This window comes from Colossoma macropomum, unplaced genomic scaffold (assembly GCF_904425465.1).
Source record: "Colossoma macropomum unplaced genomic scaffold, Colossoma_macropomum, whole genome shotgun sequence".
Lineage (NCBI taxonomy): Eukaryota > Metazoa > Chordata > Actinopteri > Characiformes > Serrasalmidae > Colossoma > Colossoma macropomum.
In genome coordinates this window covers 44,804,234-44,828,638 of record NW_023494793.1, presented here as the reverse complement: position 1 = coordinate 44,828,638, position 24,405 = coordinate 44,804,234, and the positions used below count along the sequence as shown (strand labels likewise).

Below are 24,405 nucleotides of genomic sequence, written 5' to 3'. Positions count from 1 at the left end.
GAACTGTACTGTGAATCATGAACACATTTCTAAATTGAACCGAAATCTTATTTATTTTTCTTAAAGAGAATAATAATAATAAAAAGCACTTTGCTCAAAACGTTTGGACAAACAACTTTATTTCTGATTATGCATCTATACACTGTACATTCGGTCACTGCGGTATATAAGCAGAGCTATTTTCAAACGCAATCTCATAGAGTCCTTTATCTTACAGTCTATACGAGAGAGAGAGAGAGAGAGAGAGAGAGAGAGAAAGAGAGGAGAGAGAAGAGAGAGAGAGAGAGAGAGAGAGAGAGAGAGAGAAAGAGAGGAAGAGAGAGAGAGAGAGAGAGAGAGCGAGAGAAGAGAGAGAGAGAGAGAGAGAAAGAGAGATGAAGAGAGAGAGAGAGAGAGAGAGGAAGAGAGATGAGAGAGAGAGAGAGAGAGAAAGAGAAAGAGAGGAAGAGAGAGAGAGAAAGAGAGAGAGGAAGAGAGATGAAGAGAGAGAGAGAGAGAGAGAGAGAGAGAGAGAGAGAGAGAGAGAGAGCGAGAGAGAGCGAGAGAGGATAAATAGGCCAGGATATTTTTTGTCATTCTGTATCTGCGGCATTAATAAAGAAGAAAGCATTTTTACCTCTTACATAAAAATAGGTGTGCTGTAAAATCGTAAAGTTTATAATATTTCGTTATAGCAGCAGTGAAGGGCTAAGATGATGAAGAACTGAACCAGGATATTAAACGGGGGATAAAAACGCTTCCGGATTCGACCGGAGCTGAAAAACGATACTTCTGTGTTACAACACTGATGAAATAAACGTCTTCAAAACAAAAAACAAAAAACAAAGCAGAACGAAACAGAGAGAACAGTAACAAACGCATTGCACAGGACAGAACGCGCCGGCGGAGAACTGGAGCCAAACCATGTCTGTATTTCTGCTAAACGCACTCGTGTAAAACAGGACAGCCGTCGTATATTTTCATTCAGAGGAAAAGAAAAAACAGAAACACAATATACAGTTATTATACAATAGCGTAAAAAGGAAAAGTAAACATATTTACAGTGGTGACTGTGATTAATTCCTACACTGACTAGCTCTGCTTCTCTAAACATGATCTATTATTGCTCTTTTATTCTCTCAGATTAGCATATTAGCAAAAGAATGGCTCTCAATTAGAAATTTCACCGTATTTTCAGCATAAACTCGGGAGCACCAACAATTCCTCCCTTTTTCTGTTTTATTCTTTTGTAAAAAAAGACAAAGTAAAAGTACACAGAGTGAAAAACAACTACAAAACAGCCTCATAGTGAAAATTCTCTTTATTTCATTTTATTTTATTTAAAACGCTGGGCTTTATTATTATTATCATTATTATTATTGTTGTTATTATTTATAGACCTGGCGGCTGGGCGTCTATCATCTCTATAAGCCACTAACCTTTACTTTTTATATCATTTAAATATACCTTAATATTCCTAAATTTAAAAAAGGAGGAAAAATATTTGAGAAATCTCAATAAGAATATTTGCAGTATTTGCAAATGACTAAAAAGCTATTCAGATAGAAGATACCAGAGGCAAACGCTGCACTAGATTGTTGCAAGGCAAGTGTATTATTTATTTATTCATTTGTTTATTTGTTTACTTATTTATAATAAAAGGAGAAGATATCAAAGGAATACTGACAAAATTGCTGCATTTAAGCAAAGATGGTCAAGTCAATTCTGGTAAAAGAGTGCAAACGTAAAAAAACACTCAAATTCTGGAAACCAAGCGCCCAAATACAGGCACTTAGGGCTCGCCAGCATTACAATGTGCACTGAGAAGTCTGCATTTAGAGCCTGTGTGTGTGTGTTTGCGTGCTCTTATTTTGAAATCTAAGATGTTCTGATAGACAGATGTTGCTGAATATTGCATAACACAATCAAAACAGAAAAAAACACATAAACACTATTATTAATGCCCGATAATTAGGATTATATGAATGGCTGACGACTTTCTTTCTCGTCAAATTCAAAACTCTCATGCATATAAAAGAAAATATGAGCTACTGAAAAAGACAAGCAAGAACAAACGTCGGAAAAAATACGTCAAAAAACATCAAGCGACAGCGCTTCAAAAACGTGACGTACATTCCGACTGCACTGTACCCAAATCGTCTATAAAACACAACGCATCATCAGTGTGGGCTTTCAGAGCCGCCCGTAAAGACGGTGGACGTCCGTGTCTGTCCTCACCGCTGTCTGTAAACGAATGATCTGAAATGTAGGCTGTAATACAGTAAAAAACCAGTAAACAAAACAAACGTTTTTAAAAAACTGAAATGAACTGGATCGCCCCTTTAGTAAGCAAGCGTATTTTCTGCCGAATGTTTATTTACAATATTTAGCCTTAAACATATGATTACATTGCATGTAACTGTGTTGCATATAATTAAGGAAAAAAAGCTCATTTCATTTCTACACTGGTGAAATAAAGGTAAACGTACAGGCGGAGGTGAGCGGCTAAGCGATATTCTGTTATGACAAAGTGCGATTCATTATCGTAAAGTAAAAAAAGGAAAGAAAAACATTCATATTTACATATAATTTACTCAAACAGAACATTTCTGCAGTTTCTGATAACGTCCACACGTCCAGCCCTGAAAAGAAAACGTTAAAAAAAAACAGCCGCCACGACTTAGCATAGCGCTAACTGTTAGCACTGTTTAGCATCCCAGCGATAGAAAAGCACAGTGAAGCGAAACCTCCCGCACAACCGAACGAACCTCGCCGAGCGCATCTTCTGAAGATCCGCTCACGGGTTCCCGACAGCGATGGCTTTGTTTGACAAGCATCAGGCGAGACGTGGGAGAAGGCCGCGCCCTTCACGGTAAAAAAGGGAACGTTTGAGGCTTTTTCACCGACGAAAACGACGTTTTTTTGTCATAACATAAGCAGAGTCTTAAATAGCTTATTACAAAGTGAACTGTTTTCGTCAGGAGGAGCATAGAAAAACGGGAAAAACAAAATAACAGAAAACAAACACACACGAAGAGCGTTCCGCTTCGGCAGCATGCTCCGACGCTCCTCTGGAAAACAAAACAAAAATTCGCCGGATTCTCCTTTTCACTTTTCGCTTATGAAAGTCTTTAAAAGTCACTTTTTGCAGGCACAAGAATACGTTTGTGCTATTTTTTCTTCTTTTTTTTGTTCTATGTCGATAACTTCTTCTTCTTGATTCAGTGCTTTCAACAGTAACACGTGTTCGTTCCGTTATAACAGTGTCCACTCGCGCTTTTCTCCCGTGGTCACTCGGGGGAGTCCGTGTGTGGACGGAGCGAGTTAGTTGCTGGAGTCCTTGCTGGACGGTGTTGTCGGTGTCGACGCTGGCGTGTTTACGTTCTCCTTGTTTGTGGTTTTAGGCCACAGTTGCTCCTGTAGCTCCTTCACCACCCTCTCCAGGTGCTCCCGCGCCTCCCGCTCGTGCTGCAGGTCAGCCCGGAGCTGCTCGCGGTCCGCCTCCGCATGCTGGAGCTTCATCTGGAGCTCCTCGATCTGAAAACACACACAAATTATGTTTTACTAAACTTGGGAGGACTGACACTGGAAACAGTGATACTTTAACACTCAGGATGATCCAGATTTAACCAGTTTTATTCTAAATGTAGTTGATCAGCCAAGACGTTTTTGGGGTCTGGAGTTTGCTTGTGTGGTTTTAGCACTGGAGCTACCAGGCTAATGCAGCTAACAAGTGATAAAAGCCTAAACAGCAACAATTAGCATCACTATCTTGCCTCAAATCGTGTAGATTTAAGTAATCATCAATACACTTGATTATGGATAGACTGTTATCCGGTGAGGAACCACGTCTATTAGTGCCAGGTCTTCACTTCAAGTAATAAGAGTCAAAATTAAGTCGAAAAATTACCACCTCTTTACTAACTGCTAATTTCTGCTAGCACCAATATGGGATTTCTAATAGTATGTTAGCACCAAGCTAACTGTACAAAGACATATGAAGCTTGTAACAGACATTATCATATATCTGAGCTCATATGTATAAGCTTTACAGTAACTCTTTCAGTTCTCTTTCAGAAATAAAGGTTCTAATCTGTCTCTGGGTCAGTGCCCCTCTTGTCACTGGGGTGGAACCCTCAAGGCTCCATCTCAGTCCCTTTAGTCAGGGAACATAACTGAACCATAATCCACTGAAATGATATGTTCTAAGCTGTTCTGACTCCACACACCCCGTCTCGTCTCCAGGCTTTTATTTTACTGTTCTGTTTAAAACATTCGGTTATGAAAAGGTACAAATACGAACTTTTCACCTGGGAAAACTTATTTAAGGTTCACAATCAGACCTTAAAACCTCTGTTGGAGCTTTGAGGAACATTTACATTTATTTCTAACAATATAAAGAGCTGCTGCCGCTGTTTTCCATTCCTAACAACTACCTGAAACACTGCTTAGACTACAGCTCGTATTCATTTATCTAGAATCTCCAGAAGGCCTATGTTCTCTCTGAATTGGCCCCAAGTGTGATTGGTTGGTTCCTTGGTCACTTCCTAATGATGTTTGTAGTTAATCAAAGTGTGAGGCCTTCAGTCCAGCTCCTGAAGTCCTAACCAATGAGACAGCAGCTACCCAGATACCACAGAGAGAACAATCCTGATTGGATCATTTTTCATCAAGACTTTAATTTTATTACCAAGCAGAACTGAACCATGTTTTATTATAATTCTGACAGAGTTTAAAAGCAGCAGCTGTATTTTTAATTCGCTCTTCTCTGAAGCCCAGAAGACCCTGAGAGCTCAGCGCTGCTGTAACTCAGGCCTCATGATGGAGCTGCTGTTTTTAGATACGCGCCGTTCATGAACCAAAATAAAATGAGCCATCAGACGTACGAGCACGTCCTGCTAGACAGAAATCTAAGCCTCACTCTGTTTCAGTCTAAACAACACTTCCTGTGGCTGACAGGAAGTAGACTCATCTCTTCCTGTTTGGTCCTAAGCTTATCTCACGTCTGAGACCAACACCCAATAGTTTCACACATACAGCCCTCAGCGCTAATTACATCTCCGACTCTATTCCTGTATCTGCACCACAACACGAGAAACTGTAGAACGGACCCAGTTTATATCACAATACCTACATTTAGCGTCGGTTATTCATTCAACCTAATGAGAAACTGTAGAACAGACTCAGTTTATATCACAATACCTACATTTAGAGTCAGTTATTCATTCAGCCTAATGAGAAACTGTAGAACAGACTCATATGTGTAGCTCCCGTTGTACTGTGTTTATATACAGCAGTATGTTGTGGATGAATCAGTTACCTGTGCGGAGTATTTAGCGCGTAGCCGCCCCGCCTCACAGCCCTTATCACAGACTCGTAGCTGCCTGGCCTGCTCCAGCTCCCTCTTCAGCCTTGCTCGCGCTTCGTTTGCCTCCCGCATTCTCCGCTCTCCGTCCGCCCGCAAACGCTCGATCTCCTTCCGCAAACTTCGCTTCGCCTCCGTCGCCTCGCGCAGCTTCTCCTTCTTCGCCACACGCAGGAACTCCAGCTCCTACAAACAAAACACCAAGCCATGAGCATCTCTGCGGCTTATCGTCATAACCAGATGACGCCTGACGTTCACGACAGATCTCTGAAGCCGTGCGTCATGCAGGAGTCGGGTCGTGCCCCTGTTAGGAACTACAGGAGTTATTTATCTCTATGGACAAATTAAACATTGGGCCTCATTCACCAACCGTTCTTAAGAAGAAGTTTCTTCTTAAACCCACTTACGCAGTTTTGACACAGACTCTGATTAACCAGTGTTCTCTAATGTGGGGTTTGTTCTTAGGTAAGAACAGAATCTACACACTCGAGCACGAAGGTGAGAACAGTTCTGAGCTTTAAGAACAAGTCATGAATCTGACAGAGACTTTTCTTAGGACCTTCATCAAGAACACACTTAAGAACAAACTGAGGAAGATACTGGAGAACGAGGCTTAATGTCTTCCAAAACCATTCCTGTCTGAACTTGTGTTAAAGGAAAATGTTCCAAACCTGGTAAGTTTTGTTCTGTGTACATTTTTTCCCAGAATGTCACTGGATCCTCTCAATTACGAGATCATTAAGACTGAACTTTCTGCTTTAATTGACCATTTGCAAAATAACGACTAACACCTCTCAGCCAATCACAATCAGCCCCAAGCGTTCCTTCCACCTTCAGGCGAAAGGTGAAGTCTGCAGTGAGAACGACGGCGGCAGTAAATCAGAAATGGTGGAAGGAGTCGGTGAGGAGCGCATAAACTCACACTATCCTGATCACCTGGAGGATGGAGCTGCTATCATTTCATTCCTGAATGTTCCTGAAAGATCCAGTGTCAAAGACGACATCCTCAACGTCTAACACTGCCCGGACTAGCGTCAGCGTCAGCTTTAGCATTAGCTCATCCGAAGGTGCAGCTTCCATCTCTAAATACTCCTCCTTATTAAACCTGCCGCTTTAATGCTTTATGAGTTTGTAAACATGTCTGTCTGCACTGAACGTCTTCTAAAGTCAGTTTGTTTATGAAAAAGCGCCCATATGTTCTCCTCAGTGTTCTTCTAAATGTTTTTTGTGCTGCAGAACGTTTTAGCCTGTTAGTAGATGCCGCCAGCTGGACTGAGCTGAAAGATTGAGGGGCGTAGCAACAGTAAATAAGGGGGGCGACACTTTTTTTGAATTTTGCAGACTGATTAATTAGGTGTTTATTCCTAAAAATATAACTACCTTACTCTCTTAAAAAAGATGGTTCATCAAAGGTTCTTTAGTAAAGAACCCTTCGCATGATTAAAGGGTTCTTTGCATTGTGAAATTGTTTTTAGATTGATGGAGAATGTGCTGTAGAAAAAGGTTCTATATAGCACCAAAAGGGTACAAGCTTGACACCACAACAATAGAAGAACCCTTTTTGGTGCTGTATAGAATCACATACATATACGACACATTCTCCATCAATCTGGAGAACCATTTCACCATGCAGAGAACCATTTAATCACATGAAGGGTTCTTTGAGTGTTCATGGTTCTATATAGAACCATTTTCTTTACTAAAGAACCCCCATCTTTTTAAAGAGTGTACAGGTGCTAATAAACTGTCCACTCATCCCAGTTTTTAATAAAGCATACTGTGATCATACTGTAACCCAGAGCCCATAATATCTTGCTTATCAGATTGGTTGATTCCTATTTGTAGTTAATCTAACATGTAAGGCCTTCGGTCCAGCTCCTGAAGTCCTAACCAATAGGAGAGCTTGTTCTCTAGCTAGCTGATTGGCTCGGTGTGTGTGATGTAGGCTAACTTTCAGCTCAGTGTTTAGGTTAATAAGTCAACATGGCCTGACTGGCTACCAGAGCCACACAATCTTCATACAAGCTCAAGAGGAGTTCCACCACCTTACTAATACCCATGCAGCCCCGCCCACAGTGTAGGTGTCTGTTCTGAGGTGTACCTGCTGTAAGTTGCGCTTGGCCTGCAGAGCTGAGCCCAGTTTCTCCTCCTGCTTCACCCTCATCTTCACGATTTCGTGCAGAAACTTCTCCTTCGACTCTTTGGAGTCCAGTCCGTTCTCCAGAGCCTGCCTCAGAGTCTCCAGCTCGGAGTCCAGAGCCACTGGACCGTCGGCTGCCACGGCGACGGGTGCTGTGGCGACCCCGGATCCTGCCCCTGCCGTGGCAACGGGTGCTGCGGCGACGGGGCCAGGCACCGCGCTGGGAGAACTCATGTCTTTAGCAGAGCTGGAGGAGGACGTGAAGGACGGAGACGAGAGGGACGACAGCGAGGAGGTGACTGCAGGGAGGAAATGGAAACAGAATGAATCAGCCAGAAGAGACGCCAACTGAGATGTTATGGATTTTCCTGCCACAATGGCAGAGAAGAAGTACAGACAATGAACTTCAAACAAATTAAATGAACATCACTGTAGAGTCTGAACAAGTTAAAAACAAGTAAAATAAAAATGTAAAAGACTACAGACTACCACGCTTCGTCAGCCTCCATCAGGGATCGGCGTGGTCGAGGTAGAGACACCAGCGTCTACAGCTGCTGGGGCTTTGGCTTTAAAAAAACTCCAAAAACCATCTAATTGTCCACATTTTCTAAACTCTGTAGCTGCAAAACTTTTTATTCGGTGCCATGTCGGAGTGGTGGTGTGGGCTCGGACAGATGGCTCTCGAGCTGTATTTGAGTTCAACATTTCCTTTAGCTTTAAAGAAATTAGAGCTTCGACCTGTACAGAACATACTCGCAGGGTGAGTGATGTCATGCTGAAATTAGTCTGTGATGAGGAGTGAGATTACTTCTTCCAGGATGAAATTACATTACAGTCTGGCAGGAGTAATGAGTAACTTGTAATGGATTACTTTTGTTGAGTAACATGGAAAAGTCCATTATAACCCAAACTGTTTATATATATAGTCCATTATAACCCAAACTGTTTATATATAGTGCGTTATAACCCAGACTGTTTATATATAGTCCATTATAACCCAGACTGTTTATATATAGTCCATTATAACCCAGACTGTTTATATATAGTCCATTATAACCCAGACTGTTCATATATAGTCCATTATAACCCAGACTGTTTATATATATAGTCCATTATAACCCAGACTGTTTATATATAGTCCATTATAACCCAAACTGTTCATATATAGTCCATTATAACCCAGACTGTTTATATATAGTGCGTTATAACCCAGACTGTTTATATATAGTCCATTATAACCCAAACTGTTTATATATAGTCCATTATAACCCAGACTGTTTATATATAGTCCATTATAACCCAGACTGTTTATATATAGTCCATTATAACCCAGACTGTTTATATATAGTCCATTATAACCCAAACTGTTCATATATAGTCCATTATAACCCAGACTGTTTATATATATAGTCCATTATAACCCAGACTGTTTATATATAGTCCATTATAACCCAAACTGTTCATATATAGTCCATTATAACCCAGACTGTTTATATATAGTCCATTATAACCCAGACTGTTTATATATAGTCCATTATAACCCAAACTGTTTATATATAGTCCATTATAAACCAGACTGTTTATATATAGTCCATTATAACCCAGACTGTTTATATATAGTCCATTATGACCCAGACTGTTTATATATAGTCCATTATAACCCAGACTGTTTATATATAGTCCATTATGACCCAGACTGTTTATATATAGTCCATTATAACCCTGATTGTTTATATATAGTCCATTATAACCCAAACTGTTTATATATAGTCCATTATAACCCAGACTGTTTATATATAGTCCATTATAACCCAGACTGTTTATATATAGTGCATTATAACCCTGATTGTTTATATATAGTCCATTATAACCCAGACTGTTTATATATAGTCCATTATAACCCAGACTGTTTATATATAGTGCATTATAACCCTGATTGTTTATATATAGTCCATTATAACCCAGACTGTTTATATATAGTCCATTATAACCCAGACTGTTTATATATAGTGCATTATAACCCTGATTGTTTATATATAGTCCATTATAACCCAAACTGTTTATATATAGTCCATTATAACCCAGACTGTTTATATATAGTGCATTATAACCCTGATTGTTTATATATAGTCCATTATGACCCAGACTGTTTATATATAGTCCATTATAACCCAGACTGTTTATATATAGTGCATTATAACCCTGATTGTTTATATATAGTCCATTATAACCCAGACTGTTTATATATAGTCCATTATAACCCAGACTGTTTATATATAGTGCATTATAACCCTGATTGTTTATATATAGTCCATTATAACCCAGACTGTTTATATATAGTCCATTATAACCCTGATTGTTTATATATAGTCCATTATAACCCAGACTGTTTATATATAGTCCATTATAACCCTGATTGTTTATATATAGTGCATTATAACCCTGATTGTTTACATATAGTGCATTATAACCCAGACTGTTTATATATAGTCCATTATAACCCTGATTGTTTATATATAGTGCATTATAACCCTGATTGTTTACATATAGTGCATTATAACCCAGACTGTTTATATATAGTCCATTATAACCCTGATTGTTTATATATAGTGCATTATAACCCAAACTGTTTGAATCTTAATGTTTCTAATGTTCCTTTTTCAGCAGGGACCACATTCAGATCTTCTACCTGTTGAGAAATCTGCGCTAATCAGAGAAAGAGCTGAAATGTTCTTAGTTTATTTTTTCTCGCCGGACGTTCAGGACAATAAATCTTTCCTGAAACATCCGAGAGAGACAGCGTGAACATCAGCTCTGAAAAAATGAGTAAAATTCCTCAGGTATGAAGATAACAGAACACTGTTCGGTGTGTTTTTGAGGTGGAGGTTTGGTGGAGCTGCTTCTCTTTTACAGAGTGAATGTCTGTCAGTGTTAAACGTTTCTCTCTGCAGGTCCACCAGCCGCCACTTCCCAGAAACCTCTTTAAAACTCCAAGGCCGACCTTAAGAAAACCAGCAGAGATGAAGCGAGAGCTGTGCTCAGAATCCGCGTCCTGGTTGAGTCCCTGACATTAACACACATCGGCTTTGTTGTAGAGTGTTTCTGTTCTCTCAAGGCCCTCCGAGAACCGAGAAGAAACCCTTTAAACGCACTCCAGCGAGGTTTCGCTCTCAGCAGCTCTCAGAAACGCCGCGAGTAACTCCTCAAGGTCGGAACACAAAAGCTCCAAAACTCTCGACCCTCGGGAGATTTAAAAACATCGAGGCGGAGAAACTCGCGGCCTGGTTTTATTCTTTAGGGTTCACACTGTGCTGCTTTGGGCTGCGCGTCTTCCTGTTGCTAAGCAACAGCTGTCAATCAGCCATGCTAGAAAGCTGCCACTCTGATACGTACAGATGGAAAGCTCGGCCTGTTCCTTCAGAAAGTTTTATGTTGTGCTGATTTCTCTGAAATCGTCAGGCTAATCCTGCCTTTGTTCCAACTCTCGCTGAAGCTCCGTCTTCCTTTTGACCTGATTGGTCAGCGCAGAAAAGAAGGACAAAAAAACACGTACAAGACTCCCCCACTCAGAAATCACAAATACTGACACCAAATACAAAATCATGCTCGACTTTATATATTAACATATACAGTTTTCTGCATATGACATGGGAATATATATATATATATATTTATTCTCCAGCTGTTTTCAGCCTCAGCCAGTTACACTGAATGTTACACTGAAATTGGTTTTATTTCCAACAGTGACGACGTTTAACATAATTACTATTAGAGCAGAGAGTAGAGTAGAGTCAGCTTTGTTGTCATTGCTCAGTACAACTACAAGTACAAGGCAAGGAAATGTAGTAAAACCTGGGCTCGTCCAGATTATACTGACCACTGATAATCAGATCAGTCAGAGCACTGTTTAAATCACACTCCTGCAATTTGTTTCATTACTGAGCATTTAAAATGACCTCAGCTGATACATCATTAATTTTCCTCAGACTTTGGTGGTTAAAAACATTAAAACAGACTCACATTCATCTCGGACCTCGACCTCCACGTCCGAGTCCCTCTCCTCAGCAGGGGGCGGTGGGGGCCGGCCGGCCGTCGCAGACGGACAGCAGTGGACGTCACCGGTCAACTTGCGTTTCCTTGGCTTTGCGGCTCCGTCCAGCTGCGGCTCGGACTCGGCGGGGTGGGTGACGGTGGGGGGGGGGGGGGGCGCGGCGGGAGAAACCTGTGGAAGTTTCTGGAGCGGCGGCAGCGCGACATTCGGAGCCACAGCGCTCTCCAAACTCTTATAGTTATAGAAACTGCAGAGACAGAAACACCAGCAACTCCGTCAATAACATAATAATTAATAATAAAGGTTTCAACAGGTTATTTTTAAAGAATTTATTAGCTTCATTAAAAGGCTTAGGCTTTTAATCTTAAGACTACTATGAACTCATCAGTATCTACAGTTCATCTGTTCTCAGAACATAAAACTGAAGAGATTTGGAAAAAACAATGAGCTTTTATCACTTCATTTATCATTTAATTCTGTCTTTTGGTCAATGTGAGTGCTTAGTTTTAACAAAACAACAGAAACAACAACTTCAAATGTAAATAAAAGTGTGAAAATGATATAAAAATACAAAAAAATGTAAAACTACACACAGTTACACTGCAAAACAATGATATCTCGACAGGTCAAATGATCTTAAATCTAGTCCATATATCAAATATGTCTCATGCAAAGATTATTATAAGATTGTTTACTTATAACTTATTTTTAGACATTTTAACTTGTGTTATGTGATGGTAACGGACCTCGTTATACTGGCAGGTGAGTTATCATTTTAAGAAATATCTTTGAAACAAAAGTCAGATAATTTTACTCAATTATATTTCAGTAAAAATGTCTGAATAAATTAAATCATCTTATACTCTCTAAACTTACAACCTCAACATGAGAATCAGATACACTGAGTAGATTTAAGATCATTTACGTGCCGTTTTTATACAGTGTAGATGTTGATCTGAGCGAAACACTCTTAAAAAGAATCAAGGGTTCTTTAGTAAAGACCATGGTTCTTGGTTTGAACAAGGTTCTACTATTGTTACAATTTTACCTTTTTGATGCTATACAGAACCATTTTCAAACAGGCTCTATATAGAACCATGTGCAACTCATTTTCCATCAATCTGAAGAGCCATTTCACCATGCAGAGAACCATTTAATCATGCAAATGGTTCTTTGAGTGTTCACGGTTCCATACCAAACCACTGTCTTTACTAAAGAACCCCCCAAGAACCATCTTTTTTAAGAGTGTACGGCTCAGATGAACATCTACACAGCAAAAAACGGCACGTAAATGATTAAATCTACTCAGTGTATCTGATTCTCTGAGGTTGTTGTGAGTTTATTATAAGATTATTTAACGTATTTCCAGATATTTTCACTGTACAAATTTGTATGTAACTATACAGGATAATCACTTCGCCCTGGGTCTGTGCTGTTCTCCTGGTTACTCTGAAGGCCGTGTGTCAGGCAGGAGACGGTTAAAGCTCTGCTGGGTTCTAGCTGACAGAATCAGCTCTGATCTAGCAGGAGGGAAGGAGATTAATCAGCGTTTCAGGCTGTGGTTTTCTCTGAAATTCTTCTGCGGCTGGTTAAGCAGAAAAGGCCGCAGTCTCAGGGCAGGATGGTAAAAGAACGTTACTCAAAAGTGTTTCAGTCTGACCGCAGACAGTGACACCCTGCAGCCCTGCAGCTACGCTAGCGGCTTCTGACAGAAACATTCAACCAGAAACGACGAGGCTAACGCGGCTAACAGTGAACGAAAGCTTCGCAGATGAGCCTCAGTAAAACAGCAATGTTGTCTTTTTAGCTTTCTGGTGACTTTCCACCGTTTTGGAGGCCGCTGTGTGAGCTAAACGGTACATTTCCATGGAAACGCTCAGCACACTTTCAGGCACCGCTAGGGAGGAGTACACAGGCTCAGGCTTTAGCTAGCTAGCATTTAATTTCACACCGAGTTCACGATTGTGGTGAACAGTGAGTGAAATTGAAATCACCTGCACAATAAAACCGAAAAATAGGAGAGATAGAGGGGAGTGTGAGAGAGAGAGGGAGGGAGTGAGAAAGAGAGACAGAGATAGAGAGAGAGAGAGAGAGAGAGAGAGAGAGACAGAGAGAGAGAGAGAGAGAGAGAGAGAGAGAGAGAGAGAGAGAGAGAGAGAGAGACAGAGAAAGAGAGAGAGAGAGGGAGAGAGAGAGAGAGAGAGAGAGAGAGAGAGAGAGAGAGAGAGAGAGGGAGAGAGAGAGAGAGAGAGACAGAGACAGAGATAGAGAGAGAGAGAGAGAGAGAGAGAGACAGAGATAGAGAGAGAGAGAGGGAGAGAGAGAGAGAGGCTGCGGTTTGAGTCCCACCTTGTTTAATGTGATCTAGTGATATTAGGACCAACAAAAGACGCACTCCAGCAGAACCTGTCAATACTGGAGACTTACTGTAAAGACTGGGCCCTTACAGTAAATATAGACAAAACAAAAATAATGATTTTTCAAAATAAAGCCAGATTACAGGAGAAGAAATACCAGCTTACTTTTGAAGACACAGTAATATCACACACCACCAACTACTCTTATTTAGGTGTGATATTAAATTCAGCAGGACATTTTAAATCAGCGATTACAGCACTGAAGGAAAAAGCTCGCAGATCTTACTACATGATTAGAAAAACAATTTCCAAATTCAGCCCCCCCCCGTTACAATCTGGTTAAAATGATTTAAATCAGTAAGTGAACCAATAATGTTATATGGCAGTGAAATCTGGGGACTAGAAAGAACACAAAATTATGAAATTTGGGACAAAACACCCACAGAACTATTTCATCTTGAATTTTGCAAAGACGTCCTGCAGGTGAACAGAGGTGTCTCTAATCTGGCCTGCAGAGCAGAGCTGGGCAGGTTTCCGCTCATTCTGGACATCCAGAAAAGATGCTCTAAATTCTGGTACCACCTGACCCGGTCAGATCCAGACTCCCTTCACTATAAAGCCTTCATCAGCAACAAGACAGACCCAAATCACCCACTGACCCAGCTCGCCAGGATAAAGAACTTAGAGGCCAACCTGACAGCTCAGCGCTCCACACTGAGAGAGGCTGAGGATAACAGAGCAGATCACAGCCTCTACTGGAGAAACCAGATCACCCACCAACACAAACTCACATGATACGAAATGCTTGATCGAAAATACTCATTAGCCAATTATCTAATCAGGATCAAAGATAACAAACAAAGACAAACACTAACGAAATACAGACTGAGTGACCATAAACTGGCCATAGAAACAGGGAGGCACAGGAAAAGCAGGCTGGACAGAGAGGACAGGATCTGCACCCACTGCCCATCAGGAGAGACAGAAACTGAGAATCACTTCCTTCTTTCATGTTCAAAATATAAAACCATCAGAGACGCTTTTCTGCCCAAAATTACTAATAAAACCCCCTCCTCCCCCAAACTGACCGACTCCTTCCCCAAACTGACCGACTCAGAGAAAATGAAAATTTTACTGGGAGAAAATGTAGAAACAATAAGTTCAGCAGGACAGTTTATTCAGAACTGCCACAAGATCAGAGAAGAAAATGTAACATAGCACCTCAATTATAGAATTAATATTTCTAATTCCAGATGTTCAAATTGTATTACATTTTTCATATGAACCTTGTTTGTTTTATTTATTTATTTATTTTTAATTATTATTATTTTATTGTATTTTATTTTATTACATTTGGCATGTCCATATTCATTCTATGCTTATATGTATTACCATATTTATTTATTATTATTTTTTTTTCTTTTTTCCCTATTTATTTTCTATTCATTTTTTTTTCCTATTCATTTATATTTTAATAATAATTTAATTTAAGATGTATTTACAGCTTTGGCAACATAGGTCTTATATCCTGTCATAGCAATAAAGCATATTTGATTTGATTTGATTTGATTTGAGAGAGAGAGAGAGAGAGAGAGAGACAGAGATAGAGAGAGAGAGAGAGGGAGAGAGAGAGACAGATATATATATATATATATATATATATAGAGAGAGAGAGAGAGAGAGAGTGACAGAGACAGAGATAGAGAGAGAGACATTTTTCTAGACATTTTTTTCTTGGTCTCAGTGATGTAAGTAATAATCTCACGATCAGAATGAGAAATATCAGTTATATTAACTAGATTACAGTAACTCTCTACAGTAACTTACATTAAAGTGAAGGGAGTTTTTGCTCTCTCCTGTAAAGTTACTGCCCAAACAGTCTTTCTTTGGACAGTGATGATGTGTGTTTTTCTGCTGATCAGCTTATCAGCTTCCACTGCTGCTTGACCAGCATACAAAACACAGCACATGCTGGTTTTAATGGTGACCAGCCAGGCTGGACTGTGGTAGTTTTTCTGGCTGCTCTTGCTCATGAACTGAAAGGGAAGCTAAGTTAGCCTGCTGCCCGCTAAGATATATGATTACTATTATTGATGGATTTTTTGTGAAAGATTAATATAGTGTGTGTGTGTGAGTGTGTGTGAGTGTGTGAGTGTGTGTGTGTGTGTGAGTGTGTGTGAGTGTGTGTGTGTGTGTGAGTGTGTGTGTGTGTGGTGAGTGTGTGTGTGAGTGTGTGTGTGTGTGTGTGTGTGTGAGTGTGTGTGTGTGTGTGTGTGTGTGTGAGTGTGTGTGTGTGTGTGTGTGTGTGTGTGAGTGTGTGTGTGTGTGTATTCTGAGGTTTAGCTGCCTTCAACAGTCATTCTAGCATAACCGCAAGCTAGCATGACTAGTGCAGAGGTTTTGCACACAAACACACAATCTCTAGTTTTGCTGTGTGTGTGTGTGTGTGTGTGTGTGTGTGTGTGTGTGTGTGCGTGTGTGTTGGGAGTGGTTAGCCTGTCAGAGGCTGCTAGCAGTTAGCCCACATGGCTAATCACCAGCAAATAAACACAGATAATATCACAGTTAATCCCAATTGGAGCTGGATTAGATTATCAGAGGAGTTCCTGTAATGTAATCTGTAATCTATGCGTGATTTGACTGTCTGATTCGTACAGGACTGGGGATCCGTGTAATTTCCCCAAATTACCCCAAACAGCCTGGATCCAGACATCACGCGGACGTTTACATCAGCTTTATGACAGGCGCCACTTCCCAACAGTAACAGCACACTGTGCGGCTAAATTGCAAACAAAACCAAAACAAAATGTGACGCCTGACGAGGACGAGACTCTGCATCTCATTTCAGTGTGAAGTGACACACGTTATCAACAGCGATGCTAAATAACGGAGCATAATCACAGCGTACGGAGGGAATAAGCACTGAACCGCTGTGGATCTCAGAAGTGTTGAACTTAAGGAATAACGGACAAATCAAGCTTCATTTAGCTGTTAGCTTCATCTTCAGGTCAAAAAAAGAAAAACAGGTCGTTTTCTATTTACCTTGTTTTGTTATTATTTTACAGTGATGTTGATTTGAACTGCTGTTACTGAGGAGCTCCGAGTTCAGTGGATTTAAAGCCCTACTGGAGCTGGATTAGTTTATCAGAGGAGGTCTGGTATTGTAATCTGTAATCTGTGTGTGATTTGACTGGCCGATTCGTACGGAATAAAGTGTACTCCCTCCACTAGGGGGCGATGGGGTGTTGTACTATCAGGTATACAAGCTAGTTGTATATAATTAATGTTGAATGGCTGTTGGAGAAGAGCTTTTGTATATAACTGGATTAGGACGACACACTTTGTGAACACAACATTTGTTGTGAGTTAATCTGTACAGAGTTAAAACAGCTAACTAGGTACCAACCCTGAGATCTGTAATCCAAACGTTTCCAAACTCCAAAAGGATCTCTGTAATTTCCCCAAACTGCCCGGATTTAAACGTCATTGACCAGACGTTTACATCAGTGTTATGCAACAAGCACCACACTTCTGTACATTAACAACACAGAGTGCAGCTAAATTATATATAGATTAGCATTAGGCTAATAAAATGGGTTCATTCTGCTTAACAAATGCCGCCCAACAAGACAGGAAACACGCTGATGTGTGAGAGGAGCTTTTGAGATATTTCAGCCATCATCAAAAGTGCTGTGGATTTCAATCTCGTCATGAACTCCAGGATTAAGGAGGGGAGTCAAATCAAGCTCCATTTCAGGTTAGCTGGTTTTGTTATTAAACCACTGTGATGTAGGTTTGAGCAGATCTGCTGTTACTGAGGAGCTCTGAGTTCAGCCAGTTATAGAAGAAAATTCACTCTGGAATTATGACTGATCAGACTGTAAAAACACTGCAGATTCATACTGGATTAAACTGCAGATCTCGTCAGTGATCACTCAGATTACAGCACGTCACCCGAGTAAACTAATCCAGCTCCAACAGAGTCTTTCAGTCTTCTAAAACTACTTTTAATCACATTTCCATCAAATCAGTGCAGAGAAACCCAACAATAAACCCAATTACACCCACGTTTAACACACTGTCAACCTCGTTAATGCGGCTGTTGTTGTTTATGCTGAGTTGTTTGTTGTTTACCTGTCCCGCAGCAGACTCGCCGGCTTGCCGTCCTTTTCGCTGGTGGAGATGTTTGGAGACCACGGCCTGAACGCTGAGGGTCTCTGTCTGGGCTGAATGCAGCTAAAACCCTAAAAACACATCAACCAGTTATTATCAGTCAACACATCATTTAAAAATCAGTCAATATATCTAATATTTCTTATTATTAAGAGGGAGATCATTTAACCTATTCATGGATTTATGTCAATGTTTCATCTCATAAGAACAGTTTATATTAAATTAAAACCTCCAGAAATCTCAGAAATATGAGATACAAAATATTACGTTCATTCACCATCACTATTAAAAAGCAGCTACAACTGTTATTTGGTTTGACATTTTACTGGCTTTTAATAATTATTTTGAGAATTTGATTGTTTAAATTTTAATTAACGACTTCTTTTCACTTTCACTATTTTTACTAGAGTCCTCTGTTTTTATCTGCTTTGTGCCTAATCTTGTTTTGGTTTACATTGTTTTTTAATTTAAGTACATTATAACACACTTTTAGCAGCATTTTCATGTGTGAAAAGTGCAATATTAACAAAATTATTACCATTGTTTTATTATTATTATTAAAGCGCATGTCACTGAACTGAAGGTAAGTATGAATTTAAATCCAGTAATAAAACATTTTTCTACAGTTAACTGTATTCCAAACAGCTTCCGTCTACGTTGCTATGATGAATATTGAAGTGATGGATAAAATTACACTGAAAACTTCAGTCTTCCAGGTCGTTGCTATTGTTTTAGCTATGCTAACGTACTTTAGTCCATGTTTATAGATCACAGTGAGTCATACAGACTCAGAAACCACAGAATCAGGACTATTAGAGACACTGAACACCTCCACACAGTTAGAGTGAGCAGTTAGCACTGTGCTTACTGGTGCTCTAGAAGCTTCCTTAGCTCCAGAGCTAATACTAAAGAAGGAAGACAGGTCTTTACTGACCGAATACTTTTGGAAATCTGGGGGAATTAGATTTTTGTCTGAGCTTTAAACAGAAATAAAGGTGGACATAATCACAAAAAAGTGCTTTACTGAGAAACACTCAGAATCTGAAAAAGTGAGAGAGAGTATTTGTTGTGAGGGTCACTCAGCTCTCTCTCTCTCTCTCTCTCTCTTTCTCTCTCCATCTCTCTCTCCCTCTCTCTGTCTCTCTCTCTGTCTCTCTCTCTCTGTCTCTCTCCCTCTCTCTCTCCATCTCTCTCTCCCTCTCTCTGTCTCTCTCTCTGTCTCTCTCCCTCTCTCTCTCCCTCTCTCTCTCTCTCTCTCGGAGGTCAGTGTGTTCGTGTGAAACCGGAGAAAAGCTCCAGACTATTTTCAGCCTCGTGTTTTTAGGAGAATCGATTTTTCTGAAGAACAGCGGCTCTTATTTTGGGCTGAGATCACCTTTCACATCAGCCTGATTCACACTGCCGGCAGGACGGCAGTCGACAAAATAATAATGCTCAGAGACGGAAGAAACCGGACTTTACATAAACCCCACATTAAAACACATAAAAACACTCAGCCAATCAGAGGAGGAACCAGAATTAGTTTACAGCAGAACCAGATCTGAGGAATGATAAACGCTACAGCTCTTCTTTATTTTTCTTTCTTTTTTAATTGTTTCATATTTTAGATTAATAGTGAATTCACCAAAGCTACAGAATACCCCAATCAGGTATACTGATCTTCTGTTTAGACTCCGCCCACCTCACAACACGCCTTATTGGTTAGAACACATTAACAAAGACGTACATTCCACTAATTAACTTTTAACGAAGCATAACGAGAGTGATATAAATAGGGATGATTGGGTTTTAGCATTTTACCATTTTCTAATTTCACCAAATCCGTAAATGACCTTTAATATGAATACGGCTACTTATTAAATAGCATTAAAATAACACAAAAAACAAATATATCATCTCTGTCGGAACAAAATCTCACATCTCCAAAATGGCAACTTTACAGGAGAAGGAAAAAAACACAGTTGACTACTAATGGAAGTTAATGGAAGTAACTGTCGAATCGTTTCTGTTGATCCGTTCATTAAGAACCTTTAACACAATGTTAAGACTAACTGGAGTTTTCAAATTATGCAATTTTAGTAAGACTTTTAATTTTAGATTTTTCATAACTTTAAATTTAAGTTTAAATTCTAGAAATTTTGTATGACTTTAGTGAGTCTTTAAATTTTTGTAAGACTTAATTGTAGAATTTTAATAACACTTTCAATTTAACAACGTGGGTCAAACTTTTAATTGTATAATCTTAGATTTTTAGAATTTCAGTAAGACTTTTAATATTGTGATTTAGATAAGACTTTTATTTTGTGATTTTGAGATGTAGTCTGTAGTGCTGGTAGCTGAGCTGTGCGTTGTCCTGCTGTGTTGCTGGTCTTTAACTCTGGTCATCAGCGTCTCTAATTACAGTCCAGATAAACGTCTTCACTCAGACCGACAACATTAATCACAGACTAACCTTATTGGCCGACGCAGAGAGGGACCGCAGCCAATCAGGTTGCATGTCTTTGTCCACAGAGGGGGAGAGAGCCGGGAAATCTTCCAGCTTCGCCTTCTTAACAGGAACCGGATCAGAAACCTAGAGAGAGAGAGAGAGAGAGAGAGAGAGAGAGAAGAGAGAAATGATGTTACAAAAGAACAGCCTTTACCTCAAAAGCCAACACACTCATGACTATTTATTTATTAATTATATTTCTCTTTATCTTATTGTATTTTTCAGAGTAAAGGCATTAATGTGCTGTGTTGTGCTTTTAAACTTGTCTGATCTGCTGTGTGTCAGTAATATTAGATTTGTTCGCCGTTTCAATCAGACTGTAATCACTGTAATTTATATCATATCATTTATTAATTAAGCACCGTCTGATTAATCTGCTGTGTACATAGTGTGTGTTCAAACACCTGTAAAACACACACACACACACACACACACACACACACACACACACACACACACACACCAATCTGCACAGCAAAAAACACACACAGTCCAGAGCTCTGTCTCAGATAACTCCGCTTAGCTTAGCCAGACACTGGAGGACCACAGCCTTCTTACCAATCAGAGACAACCATCTGACCAATCAGGGACAGCCTTCTGACCAATCAGGGACAGCCTTCTTACCAATCAGAGACAACCATCTGACCAATCAGGGACAGCCTACTGACCAATCAGGGACAGCCTTCTGACCAATCAGAGACAGACTTCTGACCAATCAGAGACAGCCTTCTTACCAATCAGAGACAACCATCTGACCAATCAGGGACAGCCTACTGACCAATCAGGGACAGCCTTCTGACCAATCAGAGACAGACTTCTGACCAATCAGAGACAGCCTTCTGACCAATCAGGGAGAACCTCCTAACCAACTAAGAGGCTTGTATTGACAGTTGATGATGTGTCTAGAACATCCAGATAGGCTAGAGTGATGTTTTTGGTTCCACCCATTGTAAATCAGAGTGTTTTTGGTTCACTTCCTAATGATGCTGATAGGTAATCTAACATGTAAGGCCTTTAGTCCAGCTCCTGAAGTCCTAACCAATGAGAGAGCAGCTCAGCTGAATCTACACAGATACCACAGAGAGAACAATCCTGATTGGATCAATTTCCATCAAGATTTTAACCCTTTTATCACCAACCAGAACTGCAGAATGTAATCAGAGTTTAATTGCAACACAACAAGCACAACAATCTGATTTTCTGCAGTTATCAGGTTATTAAGCGTAAACACACTGAACCAGTTACTGACACAATCAGATTTTCTGCAGTTATCAGATTCTTAAGCGTAAACACACTGAACCAGTTACTGACACAATCAGATTTTCTGCAGTTATCAGATTATTAAATGTCAACACACTGAACCAGTTATGACACAATCTGATTTTCTGCAGTTATCAGATTATTAAGCGTAAACATACTGAATCAGTTACTGACACAATCTGATTTTCTGCAGTTATCAGATTATTAAGCGTAAACATACTGAATCAGTTACTGACACATTCTGATTTTCTGCAGTTATCAGATTATTAAGCGTAAACATACTGAATCAGTTACTGACACAATCTGATTTTCTGCAGTTATCAGATTATTAAGTGTAAACACACTGAACCAGTTATGACAATCTGATTTTCTGCAGTTATCAGATTATTAAACATAAACACACTGAACCAGTTACTGACACAATCAGATTTTCTGCAGTTATCAGATTATTAAACATAAACACACTGAACCAGTTATGACACAATCTGATTTTCTGCAGTTATCAGATTATTAAGTGTAAACACACTGAACCAGTTATGACACAATCTGATTTTCTGCAGTTATCAGATTATTAAACATAAACACACTGAACCAGTTACTGACACTATCTGATTTTCTGCAGTTATCAGATTATTAAGCGTAAACACACTGATCCAGTTACTGACACAATCTGATTTTCTGCAGTTATCAGATTATTAATCGTAAACACACTGAACCAGTTATGACACAATCTGATTTTCTGCAGTTATCAGATTATCAGACTCACTGTTAACAACTGCTCACTCATAAAAGCAGCTTCTACATATCTTTCAGTGTCCATTAAACAAAACAGTTAACTTGGCCTGTAATGTGAGCTCAGTTCACAGCGAGGCTTCGCTCATCTATCACTTCACTAATGACTCACTGTCATGACCATCATGATACATGTTATGTCATAATGTTTATTTTTGTGATAAGCTGAAATGGCTGCATTTAAAACATGAAGACAATTACGAAGCCAGTGATCTGTATTCAACGTTTTACACACTGCGCTGCACTTAATCTAATTAAACAGGACTAATTATGTTGTCTAACATGCAGTTTGATAACAGTGCAGTGCTCAGAAAATCATACCGTGACATAATTTATCACAATCACAATATTGTCGTAATTATCATTATTCATAGAGATCATAGATAAGATATGAGCTGGCATGCAGCCTATTTATTGAAAATATTTAAGATATTTTATGTGTGTAATAATTTGTAGTGTGATTTAAAGTCCACCCATTTTCCAAAATCCCCCCATAACTCAGTGTTTGAGGTGTAAACAGAGAGATTCAGAGTGGTTTGGTGTGAAATGGTTCAGATGTCTTTACAGTGGTGGTGATAGGAACCAGGGGTCGCCATGACTACAACACAGATATAGACATTTTATTTACTATCCAGAACCACCAGTGAACCTACACGAGTCTTCTGAGTCTATATGGAATGTTGATGATGGAAAATAGTGGAAAATCTGAAATAATAAGTTTTCTTTGGGGACTATTTTGCCTCACAGCGCCCTGCATGTATCCCTCCACCATGAATGGAGTTTAAGTTCTCTAAACTATCATAAAACAGTGTCTCAGTCATCAGGCAGTGAATTCATAACCATTTCATGTAGGAACTTTCTGTGAGGGAGCTTTTAGAGGTGGACGTCTGGTTCCTATCACCACCACTGTGAACAGTTCTGACTCGTTAAGTTTATCTAGAACAGACTGTTTCACACCAAACCACTCTGAACTGCTCTGAACCACTCTGACCCACTCTGACCCACTCTGACCCACTCTGTTTACATCTTAACTGGTTAATTGTGCAGGAATTTTGAAAAACAATGGAGTTCCCCTTTATAACTCTGCTTAGAAGCCTAATGTAATGTGTGTTCTCTTGTTTAATGTGTTGATATCAGAGTGTAAAGGGTCCTAACGGTTTAACAGGTGACCAGTGGCTGATTTCAAATGCATTTAATCTCCACATGGGACCTAAAGGTGTTCTACAGCAAACCAGTGCTCTCCATATAAAACCATTAAGCCAATTCCCTTTAAAGAACAAATCCGTAGGTCTGAATCCTTTTTTATCAGGAGCTCCTGTTCTGTGTGGTAAAATCACTGTAAGGCTCATCAGGCGGATCACGGCTCCAGTTCAGCGTCGCGCTGCTGCAGACGAGCTGCTCCTGTAACTCACAGCCGAAAACCACCAAACCGGTTCTGCAGTTTCTGCCTCTGCAGCCTCTGTGTGACCCGAGCGCCTCAGCCGGAAGGGAGGGACTTCCTGCACAGCCAGCGTCTCTCTCTCTCTCTCTCTCTCTCTCTCTCGCTCTGTCTGTCTGTTTTTTTCACTCCCTTTCATCTTCATTTCCTCCACCTGTCTGTTACTCTCTCACTCCATTTCTTCATTCTTTCTTACCTTTTTATTTTTTCTTCACTTTCTTTCTCTTGTTTTACTTCTTTTTCCTTGTTTTTGTTCTTCTTTTCCTTTTCTTTCTTTGTAGTTTTTTCTTTTCTTTCTATACTTTCCTGCTCTCTCTCTCTCTCTCTCTCTCTCTCTCTCTCTCTCTCTCTCTCTCAGACAC

General features: G+C 39.8%; 1 protein-coding gene across 1 annotated transcript in view; it reads right to left on the bottom strand.

Moving 5' to 3' along the window:
- Window positions 1–492: 492 nt before the first annotated feature.
- The window catches only part of skia (v-ski avian sarcoma viral oncogene homolog a), a 103,893-nt gene continuing 79,980 nt past the window's right edge, over window positions 493–24,405 (bottom strand). The window contains exons 2-7 of the mRNA XM_036579662.1: window positions 20,518–20,637; window positions 18,027–18,136; window positions 11,505–11,782; window positions 7,446–7,783; window positions 5,300–5,530; window positions 493–3,516 (exon numbers count right to left, since the gene is read on the bottom strand). Coding sequence (XP_036435555.1) covers window positions 3,304–3,516; window positions 5,300–5,530; window positions 7,446–7,783; window positions 11,505–11,782; window positions 18,027–18,136; window positions 20,518–20,637 — 1,290 coding nt within the window. The 3' untranslated portion in view covers window positions 493–3,303. The remainder of the gene's footprint in view (window positions 3,517–5,299; window positions 5,531–7,445; window positions 7,784–11,504; window positions 11,783–18,026; window positions 18,137–20,517; window positions 20,638–24,405) is intronic.